Source organism: Sphaerodactylus townsendi, linkage group LG05 (genome assembly GCF_021028975.2).
Source record: "Sphaerodactylus townsendi isolate TG3544 linkage group LG05, MPM_Stown_v2.3, whole genome shotgun sequence".
Lineage (NCBI taxonomy): Eukaryota > Metazoa > Chordata > Lepidosauria > Squamata > Sphaerodactylidae > Sphaerodactylus > Sphaerodactylus townsendi.
In genome coordinates, this window is record NC_059429.1 from 71405606 (window position 1) to 71425294 (window position 19689).

The 19689-nt window shown below is 41.4% G+C and overlaps 1 protein-coding gene across 3 annotated transcripts in view; it reads left to right on the forward strand.

Annotated features, from left to right (window-relative positions):
* The window catches only part of MOB3C (MOB kinase activator 3C), a 43697-nt gene that overhangs the window by 11226 nt on the left and 12782 nt on the right, over positions 1 to 19689 (forward strand). For all 3 annotated transcript variants that reach the window (XM_048496361.1, XM_048496358.1, XM_048496359.1), the window contains exons 2-3: positions 3793 to 4211; positions 14209 to 14411. In XM_048496361.1, coding sequence (XP_048352318.1) covers positions 3794 to 4211; positions 14209 to 14411 — 621 coding nt within the window. In that variant the 5' untranslated portion in view covers position 3793. The remainder of the gene's footprint in view (positions 1 to 3792; positions 4212 to 14208; positions 14412 to 19689) is intronic.

Consider the following 19689-nt stretch of genomic DNA (forward strand, 5'->3'; position numbering starts at 1 on the left):
GAACCATACACAGATGCAGTAGGTTAGGACACTCTCTATAGCACAGCGGTAAAAGGACACCAGGAGTTTTCCATCCAGTTGCTGCTTCCTTAAAGTCTCAGATAGTACAGTCTTTGCTGGGCTTTCTTAACCACCGCGGCAGTCTGTACTCCCCAGGTCAAATCCTCTTTAATCATAACGCCCAGAAATTTAAAACTAGCCACCCGCTCCACTTGATCTCCATTTATAGTCAAGGGCTGAATTTCTGAGCTATTCCTTCTATAGTCCACTATGAGCTCCTTTGTCTTGTTAGTGTTAAGAACCAGGTTATTTTCCCTGCACCATGAGAGCAGTCGGTCCACTTCATTCCGATAGGCAGACTCATCCCCTCCAGAGATGAGCCCCACCACCGTTGTGTCATCAGCAAATTTGATAATGGTGTTACTAAGTGATAGACAGGAGCAACATCATATGTATAAAGGGTGAACAGTAAAGGACTCAACACACAGCCCTGTGGCGTTCCCATATTTAGAGTAAGAACTGAGGAAACCCGATTTCCCAGTCTAACCCTCTGGGAGCGTCCAGACAAGAAGTCCCTAATCCACAAACAGATTGAATGTGAGAGTCCAAGATCCACAAGTTTTGTCACCAGTCTTTGTGGCGAGATTGTATTAAATGCGGAACTAAAGTCCGCAAAGAGCATTCGCACATAATTCCCCTGCTGTTCCAGATGCGTCAAAGCTGTGTGGAGGCTAATGGCAATGGCGTCCTCCGTAGATCTATTAGTCCGATATGTGAACTGATGTTTATCAAATGTATCTGGAAGGCAAGAACTAATATGCCTATGGACCAGTTTTTCAAAACACTTCATGATGATGGGGGTGAGTGCCACTGGTCTATAATCCTGAAGATTGTCAGCAGGAAATCTCTTTGGTAGTGGAACAATGGTGGAAGCTTTCAAACAAGATGGAATGGTGGACTGGGATAAAGATCGATTAAAGATACCAGTAAACACACCAGCCAGTTGGTTAGCGCATTCCTTTAACACCCGACCGGGAATACCATCCGGTCCAGCAGCCTTCCTTGGATTCACAGCCTAGTTCTAGGGCAGGGGTAGGGAACCTGCGGCTCTCCAGATGTTCAGGAACTACAATTCCCATCAGCCTCTGTCAGCATGGCCAATTGGCCATGCTGGTAGGGGCTGATGGGAATTGTAGTTCCTGAACATCTGGAGAGCCGCAGGTTCCCTACCCCTGTTCTAGGGAAACCCAGGCTGAAATCTTCGCTCTGCAATGACGTTAACCAGGTGACTTTGGAACGGTTACTACTTTACAGACTGCTTCCTTACAGGGTTGTTGTGCAGATTAATTGAAGAGGAAAAAGCATGTATGCTGCCCTACGCAACTGGAAGGAGGGACCAATTAAAAATATGAGTTTGGCTATGAGTATTTTGTTTTTTGTTTTAGTTTTAAGAAAAGATGACTTGGTGGGAGAGTGCCCTGATAGATATTTATAAAATTGGACATGGGGTAGAGAAAATAGATAGAGCTTTTTCTCCCATGACATAACTTGCTATCACTCAATGAAGTTTACAGACTGTAGTTTTAGGAGAGATAAATGGACCTACTTCTTAACAAACGACTGATGTGTAGCATTATCTACCAATAAAAGTTAGATGCAGAGTTTCATATAAGCAAAGCAGGTAGGTACTACATCATGTTCCTGCACTTTAAAAATGGCACCTTTTTTCACAGTCCACCAAATGCTGCTGCTGCTGCTTTACAGGTCCAGCTAACACAATGAATGGTAGTTGTGCCAGGGCAGTACTGCCTTTATGCCTTGTTTCTTCCCATGGCTCAAAATTGTATTTGTTGTTCCCTTGAGACATCATTGTACTTGAAGCCCAGAGGTTTTCAATTTTAAATAGACTTCACTGTAAATAAGTGCTTAAAGTGAGAACTGCAAAACTGTGTGAACTGCCAAACATCTGTATTCCCAGTAGCTGCTGAAGGAGTGGCTAAACAAGAGGCAAAGCAACAGGAATATTATCCTGGGTTGAAAAGACCACAGCTGCTAAGGAAACCTCTTTTCTTCCTGCCAAAAATGTGCACATATTTTTAGAACTGCCTTGAAGTGTCACAGATATGACCTTCTGGTTTAAAACTGGATTTGTCCAGTAGCTTCAAGACAACATTATTTTGTATTCTTTGACAATCTTGTAATGCTAATTATTGTAGATGAATGATTCAACTTTTGAGAGGCAAATAAGGGGGCTTTTGCTTTAGATGCACAGTTGAAGATGGTGTTTCACAGTTCTGGAGATTATTGTAGTATGGTTTGGTAGGTTTGATAAAAATGTATAAATTATACACGGAAAGTAGAATGTGTTATGATGATAGCAACATGAAACCATCTTAGTTAGCCTCAATTCAAATAGTATGATCATTTTCTTTATAATCCATTGTTATATAATTGAGGCTTCAATTCTGGTACAATTTAACTTCCATTAAAAATAGCCTAGTTATCTACATAGTTTGATTGGAAATGGCAGCATGCCCAAGTTTCAAATGGTTTGTTTTAGCTGGAAGACTATGTGTTGAATCCTGCCATCTTCTTTGCTAGTGAAAGGTGGTGGAAGGAATCAGTTTGATCACAGCAAAGACTCTGCCAAGCATTGTGGGATCTAGGATTTTCAAACCCCAGGAGGTGGTTGGAGATCTCCTGCTATTACAACTGATCTCCAGGCATCAGAGATCAGTTTGCTTGGAGCAAATGGCCACTTTGGAAGGTAGACTCTATGGCAGGGGTGGCCAACTTATGGCACCCCAGATGTTCATGTACTACAACTATCAGCCCCTGCCAGCATGGCCAATTGGCCATGCTGGCAGGGGCTGATGGGAATTGTAGGCCAATGAACATCTGGAGTGCCATAGGTTGGCCACCCCTGCTCTACGGCATTTATCCAGTGGTGGGAGTCAAATAATTTAACAACCTGTTCCGGTGGTGGGATTCAAATAATTTAACAACTGGATGTTTACAAGCACTATTTTAACAACCGGTTCTGCTGAAGTGGTGTGAACCTGCTGAATCCCACCACTGATTATACCCCATTGACATCCCTCCCAAACCCCACTTCCCTCAAGCTGTGCCCTCTAATTCTCCAGTCATTTCTCAACCCACAGCTGGCAACTCTGGTGGGATCTGAGTGTGCAAAAGCCATAAAGCATGGCAGCTGCAGTATGGAGAAGAATTGGGTGGGATAAAGAAGAAAAGCTGGTAAGAATATGACCCTGTTCTCACTTGTTTCTTCATTGCCATGCACAATGGGGCTGCAAGTAAGAATTCTGACCTTGATACGTAACAAGCATTGAAGATCTTCTTGCTGGTTTGCCACAATAAGTTTTCTTTCACTTTGCCAGTATTTACTCCACAACTGTCTACTTCTTGCTACTGGCTTTCTCTCTTTACAAAAGCTAGCTAGGAAGTGGTGAATTATATTTAAAACACTTACCATCATATCTGTACTGTATTTTTAATTTATGTCTAGGAGAGCAGAAAGATTTCACTTTAGGCTAGAGACTGATAAAATAGGGGTGAAAATAGACATTAAGGTGGATTCTATGGAATCTAGAGTTTATTTGAATTCCAGACTTTCACATTAATAAGGTGGTATTGCAAATATATTATTTTAAAAATTATATATATCTATATATATATATTTAAATGTCCAATTTATTTTTCAGAAGTTATCCTTAATTTCTCCCTTGGAACAAATAATTTTTTTTCTTTTTATCTTGACTGGTTTCCATTCAGCATGGCTTTGTGCCTTAAACAAGTCTTTAACAAAGACAAAACATTTCGTCCCCGGAAGAAATTTGAACCAGGCACTCAGCGGTTTGAGTTATACAAGAAAGCTCAAGCCTCCCTGAAATCTGGACTGGACCTGAAAACTGTAGTCCAGTTGCCCCCAGGGGAGAATATCAACGACTGGATTGCTGTGCACGTTGTGGACTTCTTCAACAGGATAAATCTTATTTATGGCACCATGTCAGAGGTCTGTACTGAAAACAGTTGCCCCATTATGTCAGGTGGGCTCAAGTATGAATACCGATGGCAGGATGACCACAGATTCAAGAGGCCTACCAAGTTGTCAGCACCACAGTATATGAGCATGCTGATGGACTGGATTGAGAATCTAATTAACAATGAAGACATCTTTCCTACCAGAATAGGTAGGTAGACTGTGGGGTGTTTTTTTTCATTCTTTCAAAAAGTACTGGACTGGTTCAATACATTTTTCTTCCCTAAGAGGCTGTGCTCCACTAATGCTTACTATTAATTGGTAGTATGTGGGCTCACCACAGTGTCCTCAGGAGGGCCTGTGCAGCTGCATTTTTGACCAGCAGGAGTTTCCACAGCAGTTTCTGGGGGATTCACTGGTGTAGTGAGGGTGGGCATGAGGGCACTGGAGACCTGGATGCCATTTCTTGGGAAGCACATTGTTGCACTCTGCTTCGCAACTGCGGCCCCTGCCGATTTGGGGCTGGGATGCAGTTAAAAGCCAGCTACTCTCAAACTAGAGTTTGGAGTAGCCCGTTTGCCTCAACTGGTCCCAAGCCATGCTGAGACTAGCAGCAAACTGAGCTCTGAAGGCTGACCAGCTCTAATTTTACACTGTTGGCTCGCCCCCCCTCCCCCCCCAAGAAGGAGCCAACAGTATACAATTAAAGCTGGTCAGCCTTCAGAGCTCAGCTTGTTGCTGGTCTCAGCAAGGCTTGTGGCCAGTTGAGGCCTGCAGCAAACTGAGCTCTGAACTTCATGTGGAGATGGGGGGTTATCTGATTCCCACACCTCAGCTCCTCGTGGAGTTTGGGGGTGTGGTTAATTGTGTCAGCTTCACCCCATCAGCTGGAAGTTTTCAGCTTTAGGCCTAATAGACCCAAAAAATGTCGAATATCTGAAAAAAGTCAGCATTACAAAACTCTTCCCCTCCCACCAAATATCAGTATGGGGATTTGACTTTTTCAGATTTTTTGAAAATTTCTGGTCTAATAAACCTGAAAAATACCAGAAAAAAGTACACACCCCTAGCATAGAAGGACATGGTGGTGTCCTTTTGAATTGTGTCACAGAAGCAGGAAACTTAATTCATTCAACCAAGCCTTAATCAACCATTTCCGCTTTTCTTTTCAATTCAGAAACTGCTTTTCATGCACTTTCCAAAAGGAATTGTATGAGTGGAGGAGGGGAACTTCTGCCTTCTCTTATTGTGAAATAATAACCACTGACATGGCATTGTGTAGTTGTTTTCATAGCCCACCAGTTTCATAATTCTTGCTCGTGTTATTCTCTTCTTATCCTTCTGCTTTTATGATTACTGCAATATAACTATTTGCAGATGTTCCCATGCCATTTTAAGTGCCACTTAACAAAAATGAAAACACAGACTTATTTATAGGAACAGGCAGTTTGAGTTAACAATTCCTATGGCTAGTAGGATTTCAAAATGGTCACCTCTACAGTGAATATTTCTTTTAAACTATTATCTCTTCCACACATTTCTTTATGGTGATTAATACTAAGGAATCCTATTAACGGTCTTTATTTGCACAATCAAAGAAATCAGATCTTGGGGAGACAAATATTTTAAAATGCTTTCCTGAAATGTAATTGAGCTTAGAGCCTCTAAATTAAAATGTATTAATTCAGCACCTCTCCTAATTTCCTTGTTGGGGGTCATTGGTGCTGTGAAAGCATTTATGTCTGAGCAAAACAGTAACCAGAAGTTTCAAAACTCTTCTCTGCATGTTGTCATTTTGTTGTCTTGTTCTCTGCACAGAGTTGTAGGTCATGCTTAAAGAGAGTTAAAGCTAGCACTGGAGCCAATGGTGTGTACAATTCTTCATTGTCATCTTTGCTCACTGGTTTTGCAAGTATTGTTTATGTTCTTTTTTTAGAAGAAACATCCTGTAAACTCTATTTGAAATAGAGATGACAGACAGAAAGTGTATATTATCAAGTTGCATGAATTTACTTTGAAGACCCAATGATTAAGGAAGAGAGAGAGGAATGGGAATGCTGAGCCACAGCCACACAGAATAACCATACAGACACCTGCCCTTGCTAGAGAGAAATGGCCACAACTTTTATTGAAACAGTAGCTATCTGAGCCTTGACGCAGCATGGGACAAAGATCCAGTTGGTGGGTGACCACCCTCTTGGCTGATAAATATCAGGCAACTCCATTTGTCAGCTGATATCATCCTTCTACCCTGCACCAGCCAGCTGGCTGGGCCAGGAGGGAGGACATCTGGAATAGCAATTAGATTAGTTCCATACAGGCTGCAGCAACTCAGTGGCCCCCTTGCCACTTGAAGTGAGAGCACACCTGTGAGTCCCCAAGCTGGGAATGTCCCCAAAAACTTACCCTGAAATCCCTTAAAGGGATCCCTGAAGTGCAGGAAAGGGGTGCACAAGCTGCTTTCCCCCCCAAAAGAATCCATTCCATGCTGCTACTGTCAATACAGCTGTGACAAAAGGAAGTGAAATAAACATATACAAATGCAACATCCCGAAAGCCATCAAGGGAGGACTGAATGAGAGAAAGCATAAGGCTAGATAAAGCCTGGCAAGAGTGGTGTTGCCTTAAATAGGTCAGGGCAGGGGGGCTTGCAGAGACCCCAACCCCTTCCCTGGGGTCTTTCAAGCTGGGCTAGCTTGGCCAGCTGGCTAACAAAAGACAAATTTGTACCAATATTGGTATAAATGTGTCTTTTGTTGGCCACGTGGTTTTGTACCAACCTCTTTTTCTGATTAGATTGGCCAGCTGGGCAGGAAGAAGATTGGTGGCCAAGCTGAGAAGCTTCCCCAACCCCTGGAAGAAGGACTGGATAGCTGGAGCCTGTCACCACTTTCCTTGCCCAGCAAAATGCCACATGGGCAGCTGCCTGCGCCAAGAAAGCAGCCTTTCCCTTCTCCCCCCCTGCCTGGGGACCCACAAATGGGATCCTGGGTAAGTCTGGGGTCCCAGAATTTTACTGAATCAGATGAGTTGTCTATCAAGGTCACTATTGTCTATTCAGACTTGCTGCAGCTCTGCAAGGTCTCAGGCAGAAGTCTTTCACATCACCTGATCCTTTTAATTAGAGATGCTGGTGTCTCAACCCAGGACCTCCTGTGTTCCAAGGTGAGTGACTAGAGAGAACAGATGTCCATCCAAGTTTGCTGAGAGCTGCTGGGCAACCTTTTGTAGAACAGTCTTTTCCAAGTGGAATCACAAGAAGTGACCAGAGAGCCTTCAACACTTTTTGAATTGTCACACCATTGTACAAAATGAGGATGTCTTGCTTATCAGATTTCCAGCACATTTCCTGCCTACAGGAAGGTTCTGATCCTCTTTCAGACTGCCATACAAGGCAGTCCCTGCCTGCAAGCCTACTTTTGACAGTTCAACATATTGTTTTGACAGTATAAAGCACAATTTGATTTTTACGCCTACTCAAATTTCTATACCTTGAATAAATCATACTGCTGGTGCATATTCATTCAGTTGCAGTTGAGAGAAATTGCATTGCCTTGTGCAGAGATTATTATTAATGTAGCACTTTTCAGTTGCTATCTGATTTTATCTCCATTCTGTGCGAGAGTAAACTGAGAGATAAATCAATCTAGTAAATGTGATGGCTCAGCAAGATTACAAAGAGCATCTCCCATGCCTAAACTTAACAGTAGGAAATTCTGTAACATTTTCATTTTCTGTCATAGATTCCAGTAGGCTAGTCTGCTGCAGCAAAAACAAAATGCAGTATTGTATCACCTAGAAAGACATCTTGAAGTGTAAACTTTTTGTGGATTACCGGTAGATTTCATTTCATCAGATGCACATAGTTAAACTACAGCTTCAGAAGAATGTGTAGTTCTGTTGGATATGTCAGGGAAGGGGTTTCTGTCTCAATGGTAATTTAAAACTTAATTTAAAACAGAGTAAATCTCCAGGTGGCAACTCTAAATACCGTCATACACCTGGAAGCATTCTAAATTCAAATTAGCCATGGCATATGAAAAGCCACATTCATTTTCTAGATGCAACAAAGAGATGCTTCCCAGCTGCAAAACCCAGAAGTAGATCTATTTATATGGAGTGTACGAGACCACAACTTGGCAACATTACCAAGATGTTGGTAATATTAGCATAGCAGTGTGTGTACATGATGTTATAGCACATGCTAAACTGGCTGAAGGCAGCATGGCTTAGATTTTTTCATAGGTAAAAATGTGCTTCAAAATGCTTTCAGACAAAGCCATCTCTGAATGCCTTAAAAGCAACTATTCAATGATTTATTGTTAAAAATAATTTTTATTGATTTTGTAACTACAATAAAACTAACACGAGAGGTAGACATTAGTGAACCGGTTACTCCATACCACTAAAACAAATAGCTAAATACTACAAATAACTAATTTGATTTTCTACCAAATTCTGCTGTCAGAATTATCCCTTATGTAGTAAATTTTTCATTAATATCAAACCCAGAAAGCTTTCAAATTAAAAAAAATAAATTTGAACCCAGTTCAATTTTTTAAAAGTACAGACATAGCTGCAATATAACCTTGCTATAGTTTTATCTTTAACTTATTTTTAACTTATCTTTAACTTAGTTCTCCAACTGAAGGCTTTTATACAATATTTTTCTATCCCTCCTAGGTCATCTCCTCCAGTAAATTATATAATTGAAACTGATATATAAGATTCCTCTATTGCTTTAATATATAACATTTTAATCTATTTTATCTGTTTTCTCTTACATTTCACAAATTTAACAGTTAGATATTTTAAAGTAAAATCCTTATTGTTCTTTTTATAGAATTCCTTGGCACATGCTGTAGTTGTGGTTTTCTGTTACTGTCCTTTGTACATAAACAAAATACCTTGCCATTGAAGCCATCTAAATCTTAACTGTTTCTTCTTTAGAACATCAGTCAAAAAGCATAGTCCTTTCTCTTCTGCAAGACTCTCATCAGTATGTCCCTCATTATTATAACCTTTGGCAATGAACTGAGCAGATTTATTTGGCATGTGTTTTTAGGTCAACTGCCTATGAGTTAAGTAGTGAAAAACAGGAACAAGCTGAAATCTGTTTGAAGAAAATGTCTGCTTTGGATGGTAGCCTCTATAGTATTTTACCCTGATGAGGCTCCCCCTCCCAAATTCCTTGCCTTACTCATGCTCCCCCCAGCAAAAAAAAAAGTCTCTAGGTATTTCCCAACTCAGAGCTGGCAACCCTAAGGTTAAATGCATGCAACAGCCACTTTAGAGAACTGTTCCCTATATTTTCCATTACTGTCTGTGAATAAGTTGTAGAAATCTCTGTGAGTAGGAGGTTTCCCCTTCCATTCCCCCACCCAACAATATTTTCACTGCTAAGAGGTCTTAGCATACAGCTCTGCTGATACTAAGTATATCCTATAGCTCCCTCTGTGGGTGTAGCACATAAGTAAACATTCTGGACTGTCAGGTATATAAAATAAATTTTTATTGTGTGAAATGAAAACTCAGTCCTCAAAATAGCAACGTGGTAACATTAATTGTAGATAATTGTAGACCAGTGGGAAAGACCAGAATTCACTGGAAAAGCTTGGCACAATTATAGTCTTGATTTCAATATGTGGCATCTCCAGTTTCAAAAATGCCAAATATTAGGGACAGAATAACTTGAAGACCTTGCTTGAGAAATTGGAGAATTGCTGCCCATCAGGAGACTACATGGACAAATTGTCTGACTTGGATGATTTCGTTTTTTCACTATATGACCATACATTCCCAAGGAAGAATCATCTACATGCGAATTTCCATCAGATTGCCTGATAACCCTGAGAAATGTTTGGCCTTTTCCATAGCACACAGCATGTCAGAACTGCTTAGTTCAGTCAGGAGAAATCTGTTCTGCCAGCACTGTTCTACATCATATCTCATACAGTTACTTGGATTACTTCATTTCATGTGGAGGAACATGTTTGCCAACCCCGGTACAGATATTGCTACACTGTAAAATGTGTCAAACTATCTTCATTGAGTATCCTACAGAAATATAATGGCACAAGTCCATTCTTGTTACATTTTTGTATTCTTCAGTATCTACAATGAGGAACCTGAAATTCCTGGAGGTCACTGATTGGCCAGTGTTGGAAACAGGATACATTAACTAGATGGGTATTTGGTCTGGCTCAGCGGGTATATTCTCTCACCAACGTATGTCCATGCAAGGAAAAGCTGTACCTGTTTGATTTCTGCCTGCCACATAGCTATCAAAAGTCAATGTGGTGAGGTCAGTCAAGTGTTAGGCTCCAACCCACTATCTTAACAATATTTGCTTTGAAAAAGCACTTGGGACTGTTACATGAATTACTGTGGAATCTAAACGCATTTGAACATATATTTATGATTAACTAGCGGGCCCGGCCACGCGTTGCTGTGGCAATTGTCCTTCTCATCACAGTCCGCAACCCACACAGATGTCCACGCAGGTCCAATGATCCCCAGCATAGCCTTTTGGGGTGGTCAAATGGAATCCCTCTTTCCCTTTTCAATGCATATTGTTATATGGTGCTGTCTTGTTTTTTTAGTATAAGGTAACCCTGCCCATTCCACAACGGCACTGTCCAGAGTGCGAATCCCGCTGTCCATGAGGCTGGTTGACACACACAGTCCTGGCTTGGGTAAGGCAGAACTGGGGCAAGGAGGCTATCCCAGTCAGGCAGCAGAGGCAGGGTGGTGAGGCGCTCAGATCGAGGCAAGATCTCTGGGTTCTTAAAGGGCCATCTGCAAAAGAAGCAGAGCCGGTAGTGTTGGTTCGTCCCCACCCCGTGGATTTTCTTAGAAGAAAGGGTAGGCAAACTCCAGCCTCGCCAGCTTTAGTAAAAGAAGAGATGCATGGATCATGGGTGAGGGAAGTGGGTAAATGGTGGTTGGATGTGAGGGGAAGGGGCAGAGTGAGGGGGTGTGTAAGAGGATGAGCTTGGATGTGTATTGTGTGGTAGCAGTGGGTGAGGCACACCAGAGAAAGTGAAAAGTGCTACTCATATGCGGTGAGGGGGGGAACCCCACCTTGACGCCTTCACACGGGCAAAGTGTGTATGTGTTTCCACTTCTCACTGTGATTACCTAACAGTATTATTTCCTATTTACAGTTTTCACTGCCCATCTCTTGCCCCTCTGTGCAAACATCTCTAAGCCTCCTCATACCAAGGCCAGCCCCAGAGCCACAGACAGGCTGTAATGAACATTTTCCTAAGGGTGACAGTTAAACACAGTCAGCTTCATGGCCTGGTGCACCAGGAAAAATACGTTTTACCTGGCTCAGGTATGAACTTTCGGCGATTTGAAGGTTCGATTACCTGCCCGTAACAGAGAGGGACGTCCTGTGAAAATTTGGGGGCGATCCGTCTAGCACCTTCTGAGGGAGACCATCAGGGACAAACATACTGTTAGATTTTTATATATAGAGATAACAACTTGCAAACTGTAAAAAATGTTGAAAGTTTGCAGCAGAATTACTAACACAGATGGGAACTTGGTATCTTATGGCTGAGCCGCATTTTGCCACCTTGGATGCATCATCCTATAACTCATCCAGTATTATTGGGAAGTGCATCCATTTCAGCTTGTAAATTGTTTTCTTCCCACAATTTTTCATGATTATTTCAGAATCTTACTGCACTCTTGTTTTTGACTCTTCAGGGACAGGGAAGACAACTCAGTCTCTATTTTTGACACTGACAAGTGTTTTCACAGGAACAAAGGCAGCATTATGGAATATTGTGGCTAATAATGTGAATCAAAGTTATCCTCCAGAAAGTTTTATTATAGTGCAGCATTTAAGTAACTGATAGGTAGGTGGTTCCATAGGCTAAAAATCCTCCAACAATTTAGTCTGATGTTGTACATTTGGTTTTATTATGAACTAGCGGGGCCCAGCCACGCGTTGCTGTGGCAATTGTCCTTCTCATCACAGTCTGCAACCCACACAGATGTCCATGCAGGTCCAATGATCCGCAGCATAGCCTTTTGGGGTGGTCAAATGGAATCCCTCTTTCCCTTTTCAATTCACATTGTTATGGCTGGTGGGTGTCTCTTTGTTTTTTTTAGTATAAGGTAACCCTTTCCATTCTTAATAACGGGTAACTGTCCAGAGTGCTAATCCCACTGTCCATGAGGCTGGTTGACACGCACAGTCCTGGCTTGTGTAAGGCAGAACTGGGGCAAGGAGGCTATCCCAGTCAGGCAGCAGAGGCAGTGTGTGGTGAGGCGCTGCCTAGGATCGAGGCCAGCTCCCTGGGTTCTTGAAGCCCCGGCCACGTGCAAAAGAAGTGGAGCCAGTAGTAGTTGGTTTGCTCCCCACCTCCTATGGATTTCTTCTTAGAAGAAAGGGCAAACCCAGCTCAGCTAGGTTAGTAAAAGAGAGCTGTGGCGAATATGGGTGAGGAAGTGGGTAAGTGGTGGTTGGATGTGAGGGAGGGCAGAGTGAGGTGTGTGAGGATGAGCTGGATGTGTGTTGTGTGGTAGCAGTGGGTGAGGCACAGAGAGTGAAAAAAGTTACCCAAGTGTGAGGGGGGGGACCCCACCTGACGCCCTCTTCACACGGGCAAAGTGTGTATGTGTTTCACTTCCACTCAGATACCTAACAGTATTACCCATGGCTTTACTGTTTTCTCTGTGTTCATCTCATCTGCCCATCTGGTAATACAAACACATTCTAAGCTCCCTTTGCATACCAAGGCCTCAGGCCACAGACAGACATGGTGCACGAACATTCTAAGGGTGACAGTTAAACACAGCCAGCTTCATGGCCTGGTGCACCAGGTAAAGATATTTTACCTGGCTCAGGTATGGACTTTCAGCGATTTGAAGGTCCAATTACCTGCCCGCAACAGGGATGGACGTCATGTGAAAATTTGGGGGCGATCCGTTCAGCCATTTCGGCGTTAGGGAGTGACTAACAAAGTCACGGTTTGCTTTTTATATATATAGATAATATGAGTAAGGTAGCTATAGAAGATGAAATAGAACAAATGAGCTGTTTCCATCAGGTGCAGTGTTTTGCTTCTTTTTCCCAGTCTCTTCTTTTCTTGGTTTTATTCAGACTGACCTTGTCATTATTCCCCCATGCTATCTAAAACACATGCTATCTGGACACTTTGGCATCATTTCAGAATTCAGGACATTGACAGATGTTAAAGTGCAATTATTTTAGTGTTGCAGTTGACTTGAGTTTTATATTTTATCTGTTACTAAAGATGTATTTTATTTTTGTTGTAAATCACCCTGAGCCCTGCTTTGGCAGGAGAGGATGGAATATAAACCAGTTGTCATTGTTATTATTGTTGTTATATTACTATAGGAAATTTTAACATTAATTTAATTTTTTTAACAGTTTTAAATTCTTAAAAAAGCTTTTTTAGGACCTTGAAAATGAAACATTTCCTTAAGAGCAAAATAATTTAACACAGAGTTTTAGAAGCTACCGCTCATTGCTACAAAATAAGAGTTCTTTTTTTTGCTACTGTAAACCTGCAGCATGCCCCATTAATACATGCACAACAAAACGACTTTAGAAATCATCATTTAAGATTCCTTTGTACTTTAGAAAATCAAATGTAAAACTTATATTGACAGTGCTTTTGATTGGATACTGGCAGTTTGCTTGCCTGTGGTTCCTTAATTAGAAGAAAAACCATAGTAGTTTTGCTGTGAGAGACAAAACAGTTTGCTTCAAACAAGGAAGAGAAGCAATTTTGGGTTCCTTTTGTCAGTGGTTCTGAGTGGAGAAGGCTGGCATTTCTTGCTCTTCAAGGGAAGGCAGCAGAGTCTTCAGGAACCCTGTGTCTAAAATTGTTTGCTTGTTTTCACTTCTGACAGCGGGCAAGGGAGCAGAATTGTAGTCCATGATGAAAAATGTAGTCAATGAAAAATAAAACTTGTAATCCTATTCCCAAATAGGGGATTTTAAAAAACCTCTACTTTCTTGAAGTTATGAGAATAATAAACTGTGTCAGTCCATCACTTGTACTACTTCAGAAGGCTGAGCTGGATAATATACTTCAGTTTAGACTACAATGTTGGGATATACCAGAATTTTTTAACAGAACATATAGGATCCTCGTTAGATCCTACTGCCCAGTTTTAATGCATTATGCCTGCACTCTGAATGCCCTCCCACTTCTGTTTTGCAGGTATTCCTTTTCCTAAGAACTTCCAGCAAGTCTGCACAAAGATCCTCACACGTCTCTTCAGAGTCTTTGTGCACGTCTACATCCACCATTTTGACAGCATCATCAGCATGGGTGCAGAAGCTCACGTGAACACCTGCTACAAGCACTTCTACTACTTTATTAGCGAGTTTAGTTTGATTGACCAAAGGGAACTAGAGCCACTGGTAAGAATGTACATATTGTTTTGTCCCGTCTACTTTCTATAAGTGAGAAGGTTCAGTGATAAGATTGTTGGGCATAGGGTTTTTTTGGAGGGCGGGGGCAAGCAGACTTATGGTAGTTCTGTAATTTTTACTTTATGAAAAAACATATGAGCCAACTATTTTGGAAGCAAACATAAAATCTGTCAGGGAACAGCAAATTCCCAGAGAAAGACTCAAGTGGCCTTCAGCTCTAGCATTAAAAATCTGTCTGAATTTATTTATTTTATTTCCGCCCCTTAAGAACATAAGAACATAAGAACAAGCCAGCTGGATCAGACCAAAGTCCATCTAGTCCAGCTCTCTGCTACTCGCAGTGGCCCACCAGGTGCCTTTGGGAGCTCACATGTAGGATGTGAACGCAATGGCCTTCTGTGGCTGTTGCTCCCGATCACCTGGTCTGTTAAGGCATTTGCAATCTCAGATCAAGGAGGATCAAGATTGGTAGCCATAAATCGACTTCTCCTCCATAAATCTGTCCAAGCCCCTTTTAAAGCTAATGTTTCTTATATTAGTATCACCTTCAGCAAGTTCTGAGAAGATTTTGCCTGATTGTGGCTTGCTACTAAATTGCTGCTTCATATAGACAATGCAGCAATTTAGCAGCTAGCCACAGATGGGCCACTGCGAGTAGCAGAGAGCTGGACTAGATGGACTTTGGTCTGATCCAGCTGGCTTGTTCTTATGTTCTTAGATGGTCAAAATTTTCTCAAAACTTGCTGTAGGTGATACTGGTACAAGCATGATGAAGGGGCAGAAAAAGAACCAAGAAAAGATTATTTTTAAATATATATATATACTTCATATAGATAATGCAATCTCTGCTTCATGTGAGAGAGAAGCCCATTAAAAAGTCATACTGGATAGATAAACTGTTGTTGGAGGCACCAAGAAAGGTTCTATCATTCTTTATATCTGACTTTTTTGTTTCAAACAGGGAGTGAATGGGAAGAATTTCCTCATCCTCACTGATGGCATTGTTATAATTGAAATATATCAGTGATACTGTGGTGAAATTTTAGGTAAAGATAGTCCCCTATGCAAGCCCGGCATCATTGCTGACCCATGGGTGATGTCACATCACAATGTTTACTAGGCAAACTGTGTTTATGGGGTGGTTTGCCATGGCCTTCCCCAGTCATCTGCACTTTTAAGCAGATCAAATTCACAGTACATCTCAAGCTCCTGGCTTCTGTTCAGAAATCACAACATGTCAACTCTTGAGTAATCTCTCAAGCTGTTGACTGTAGTTGAATTTTCATTGTAGGATTTTCTCATTTCTTTGCGTGCAATTAGCATAACTGCTGGTTCCCTCTTGTGCTCTTCTGTCTATCATGCATGTTTTCTTCGTTCCTCACATTCTCAATGATTGAGTTATGGAATAACCAGGTTGTACTTGAGGCCTTTCCTGATTTGTCGTACTCTTAGAAAGTGTTTTCACTGTAGTGGTACAGCTGTTAATTTGCACAGTGCATTGGTGTTTTTGCAGCACTGAAGATAACAATAGTTTCAAATAGCAAATAGGTTAATGTATAGGTTAATATCATCATTTTTTGAATCAGGAGAGCAGTTTCTCGGGGTGACAGACAGTTGGGCAGACAGAGAAAGCAGCAATCTGCTTCTACACAACAATTATGATGGCCAAATACCAGGATTGGTTATGGGCATCTGTGAACCTATCTGGTGTGAACTCAAAGCAAGAGCACTGCTATTCTTTTTTTAAGTTTCAGGATTACATCATCCTCTTGTACATTAACTCAGAAGAAAGCCCTAACCAAGTTCAGTAGGATTTACTTCTGCATAAGTTTGCATAGGATTTCAGCCATGCAGATGCAGTTCTATTTTAACTGGTACTTTCCAAAGTAGGGATATCTTTTCTTGTCTGTGAAAAGTAGCCACTTGCTATCAAAGAATGAATGAATGCAATATTTCACATTTAGAAGAACTGCCATGTTTCAAATAACCTCTGAAAGGCAATTTAAAACCAGGAAACCAGGGAGTATGGAAGGAAAAAAAACCCTGTAATGATCTACTTCTCTCCTTGTTCCTGTTTCCCTTAAGGCATAATAAGAGAACGTTCCTACAGAAACATCTTTGCAAAAAGACAATAACAACATTAGTGCTAGCTGGCTGGATTTCCAAGTATGAATTTATATTATTCTAGCAGTATTGTAACTACTAAGGCTCAGGTAGTTTTTTAAAAAAGTATGACTTTTCTTTCTTTCCTGCATTGCAGATGGTGCTGGTAATAGTCCTTCAAGGGTATTTTCTGCTTTTGTTTGCAACCTCGTATAGTCAGTGGTCAAATTCTGACTGTATTTTCCTTGTAGTGAGTTCCAGGAACAAGTTAGGATCTTGCTGAGCTGCTAGAATTGATCTTGAGCCTGGCAGCAGAAATGTCAAGACTGATTGTTCTAGGAATTTCACCATCCACACTGAGTTCTCTGTGACAAACAATGATGAGGACTTCATGGCTTTTATGGCAACTATAGGACTGTTCCAGGTTGTTTTTTGGCTTAGTGAATGAGAAAGGGATGTACAATCTCTGGAGGCAAATAGGCAGGGGAATTTATATAACACAATCAACAAAGAGCAGCTGCTGCATTTGATAAAGTGGATCATACTATTTTATTGAATGTTAATATGTCTAGTACTTCCCTCCACTGACTTCTGCGAATCAGTGGCAGATAATTTCTTTCAAACAGGTTCATTCAACACTTTGGGAGTTGCTTTGCAGTGTTCCCTAAGGTGAAATGCCCTTCCCCATTCTTGGCAGTATTTACAAGAGACTTATGAATGAAATTATCCTGAGTTTTAGAGTTGAGTGTTATCGGTTTCTTTATCCAAATGTTCTTTTTTCAATCCTGAATCAATGTCTTCCTGTCATGGCCTAGTCATTGAGGGTAAAATTGAATCCTGGCAAGATGAGGATGATGTTAGTTAGTAAAGCAATAACCTGGAGAAGGCTGGTTCATTGAATTTTTATGAGGACAATAGGACCTACTTGACTTAAGCAAGTGTGGTATGTTGGTACTACTACTTTAAGGTAGTAGAGAGCCAGAGGCTCTCTAGAATGGAGAGGCTCATGTCTGTGACTAGTACTGGAGGAGAGGTTTGACTTACTGAAACCTCATTTTGGCCTGTTCAGTAAGTTAGCTTGTGTTCCAATAAACAGTTCTTGTGCTCAATACTGCCTCCACTACTGATCCTTTCCCTGCTTAGAAATATAACATGGTGTCAGAAGGGGCCATGCATTTGCAGACACCATGAAAACAGTAGAATGAGGTCATTGCTGAAAGCACAGCTGGTTCACAAGAAAACTGCATACTCTTTCCGGTGGATGACTGCACAACAGCCTCATTGGGAACCTTGCTGAAAACTGTTGAAGGAGGGACAGTGTTTTTGTCTATACTTGACAGTTTCTGGTACAGGCAAAACTCCAGCAGTCTTTCAAGTTGATCTGTATCAAACGTAGGTAGAGAAGAAGCCTTAGAGATACACGGTATCTTGGTACAAGAATCTGTGGATTATTCTGCCCTACAGCAGGTTTTAACCCTGCTCAAGAATTATTGTAATCCCAAAATACTGTACTTGAGTGCTATCCATTCTGGATTCACCCACCATTACAGGATGAACAGATTTGGCATATTGGTAACAGAACTGAGGAAGAAGGCAAAGGTATGTGACTAATCTGAATCTGCAGGAACATCTGCAGACCCCCCCCCCCCCAAGTTGCCAAAGTACAAATAGAAGAAACATCCATATCAGGGTCTGAGAAGCCCATTCAAGCTTGTGCTAAAGGAAAGAGTTCAGAGAAACTTAGGAGTGCCAGCTGTCTGCACCAACTAAAACTGAAGGCACCAAAAAATTCATATACATGTTGTGTATATTTTGTGGCAAATCATACCTTCTGCAGGCTTCCCCAGGATTTTAGAGCAAATGTTATAGAGGGGGGGAGGGGGAAATGAATTTTCAATGTGCACAGCACCCAGTAAACACTGATGGTAAAACACGAATTCTTGTCTGAGCTTAACTGTGTTAAGGTTGTTTTTGAGGAAGCAGTTTCTCAGAGGAGGCAATCTCATGTAGCCAGCACAGAGCCATGTTAGCAGTAAGAGATGTCCAATAAGATTCAAGCTGGATACTGGAGATAAAGCAAATGTTTTTCCACCTCACCTTTTGGAAAACCTGCTAGGTCCCACAAAGATTGTCTAGTCTAAATGCAAACTAATTGCATGTGAAGGTTCTAAAATAAGCTGAGGGAGAACTCACCTTAAAAAAACACAGCCAAAAACAAAGCAAGTCTGTTTTTTCAAGGCATCAGCATCATCAATACTTGGGAGGGGGGAGTCCTATGTGGAGATCTGTTTAGTACACAGAATTTGCTGAACCACCTACAACCGGAAAAGAGTTTAGTACATGGTATCCCGTGGTCTTTGAAAGAGTCAGAAAATTCAGGGACACACATCATATATTTATAGATGAGACAATTATCCTTGTCACTCATGGGTTTAGAAACATATACTTCCCCATTGTGGATAATCTGAAAAACTCACTGAAGCAACTAGAAGAAGATGGAATTGTGACTAAAGTGAATAGATCAACATTGTGGGTTAATAGCTTTCTCATTACTGAGGGAAAATGGCAACATTAGAGTCTGCCTTGACTGCAGAGACCTTCATAAAGTCAAATGGGACAGCACTTCTCCATTTCCACTCCCACAAAGGTCCAGGGCCAATAACTATTCTAAAGGAGATAGATGTATACTGGCAAGTAAAGCTAGATGCTGACTCAGCTGGATTGTGGCCTTTTAGCACCTAAGGAAGATGCAGGTTTCTGGCGACATCTCTGGTGTCCATATCATAGCAGATGGTATGATCATAGCAGCATCAGGCCAAGAAGAACATGATGCAATATTGAAGACTGTGGTGGATATGGCCCAGTTTGAAAACATCAGACCCAACCCAGACAAGATCAGGTTCACGGTACGTAAGGTCAGAAACATGGGCCATTCAGGTTCAGCCAAAGGCATTAAACCAGACAGTAGCTTACAAACTATATAACCTGCTTCACCATTCCACAAGACAAAAAAGCCTTACATAAACATCTGGAAATAGATTTCTTATACAAAATGTACTGACTGAGCCTTCCCTGACAGTCCCACTCAGGAAACAGTGCCAACAGTGGCAGTAGTTTTGGGAACAAAACAATGTTGCGCTGTACCCAGCAAATGTGCTTAAGT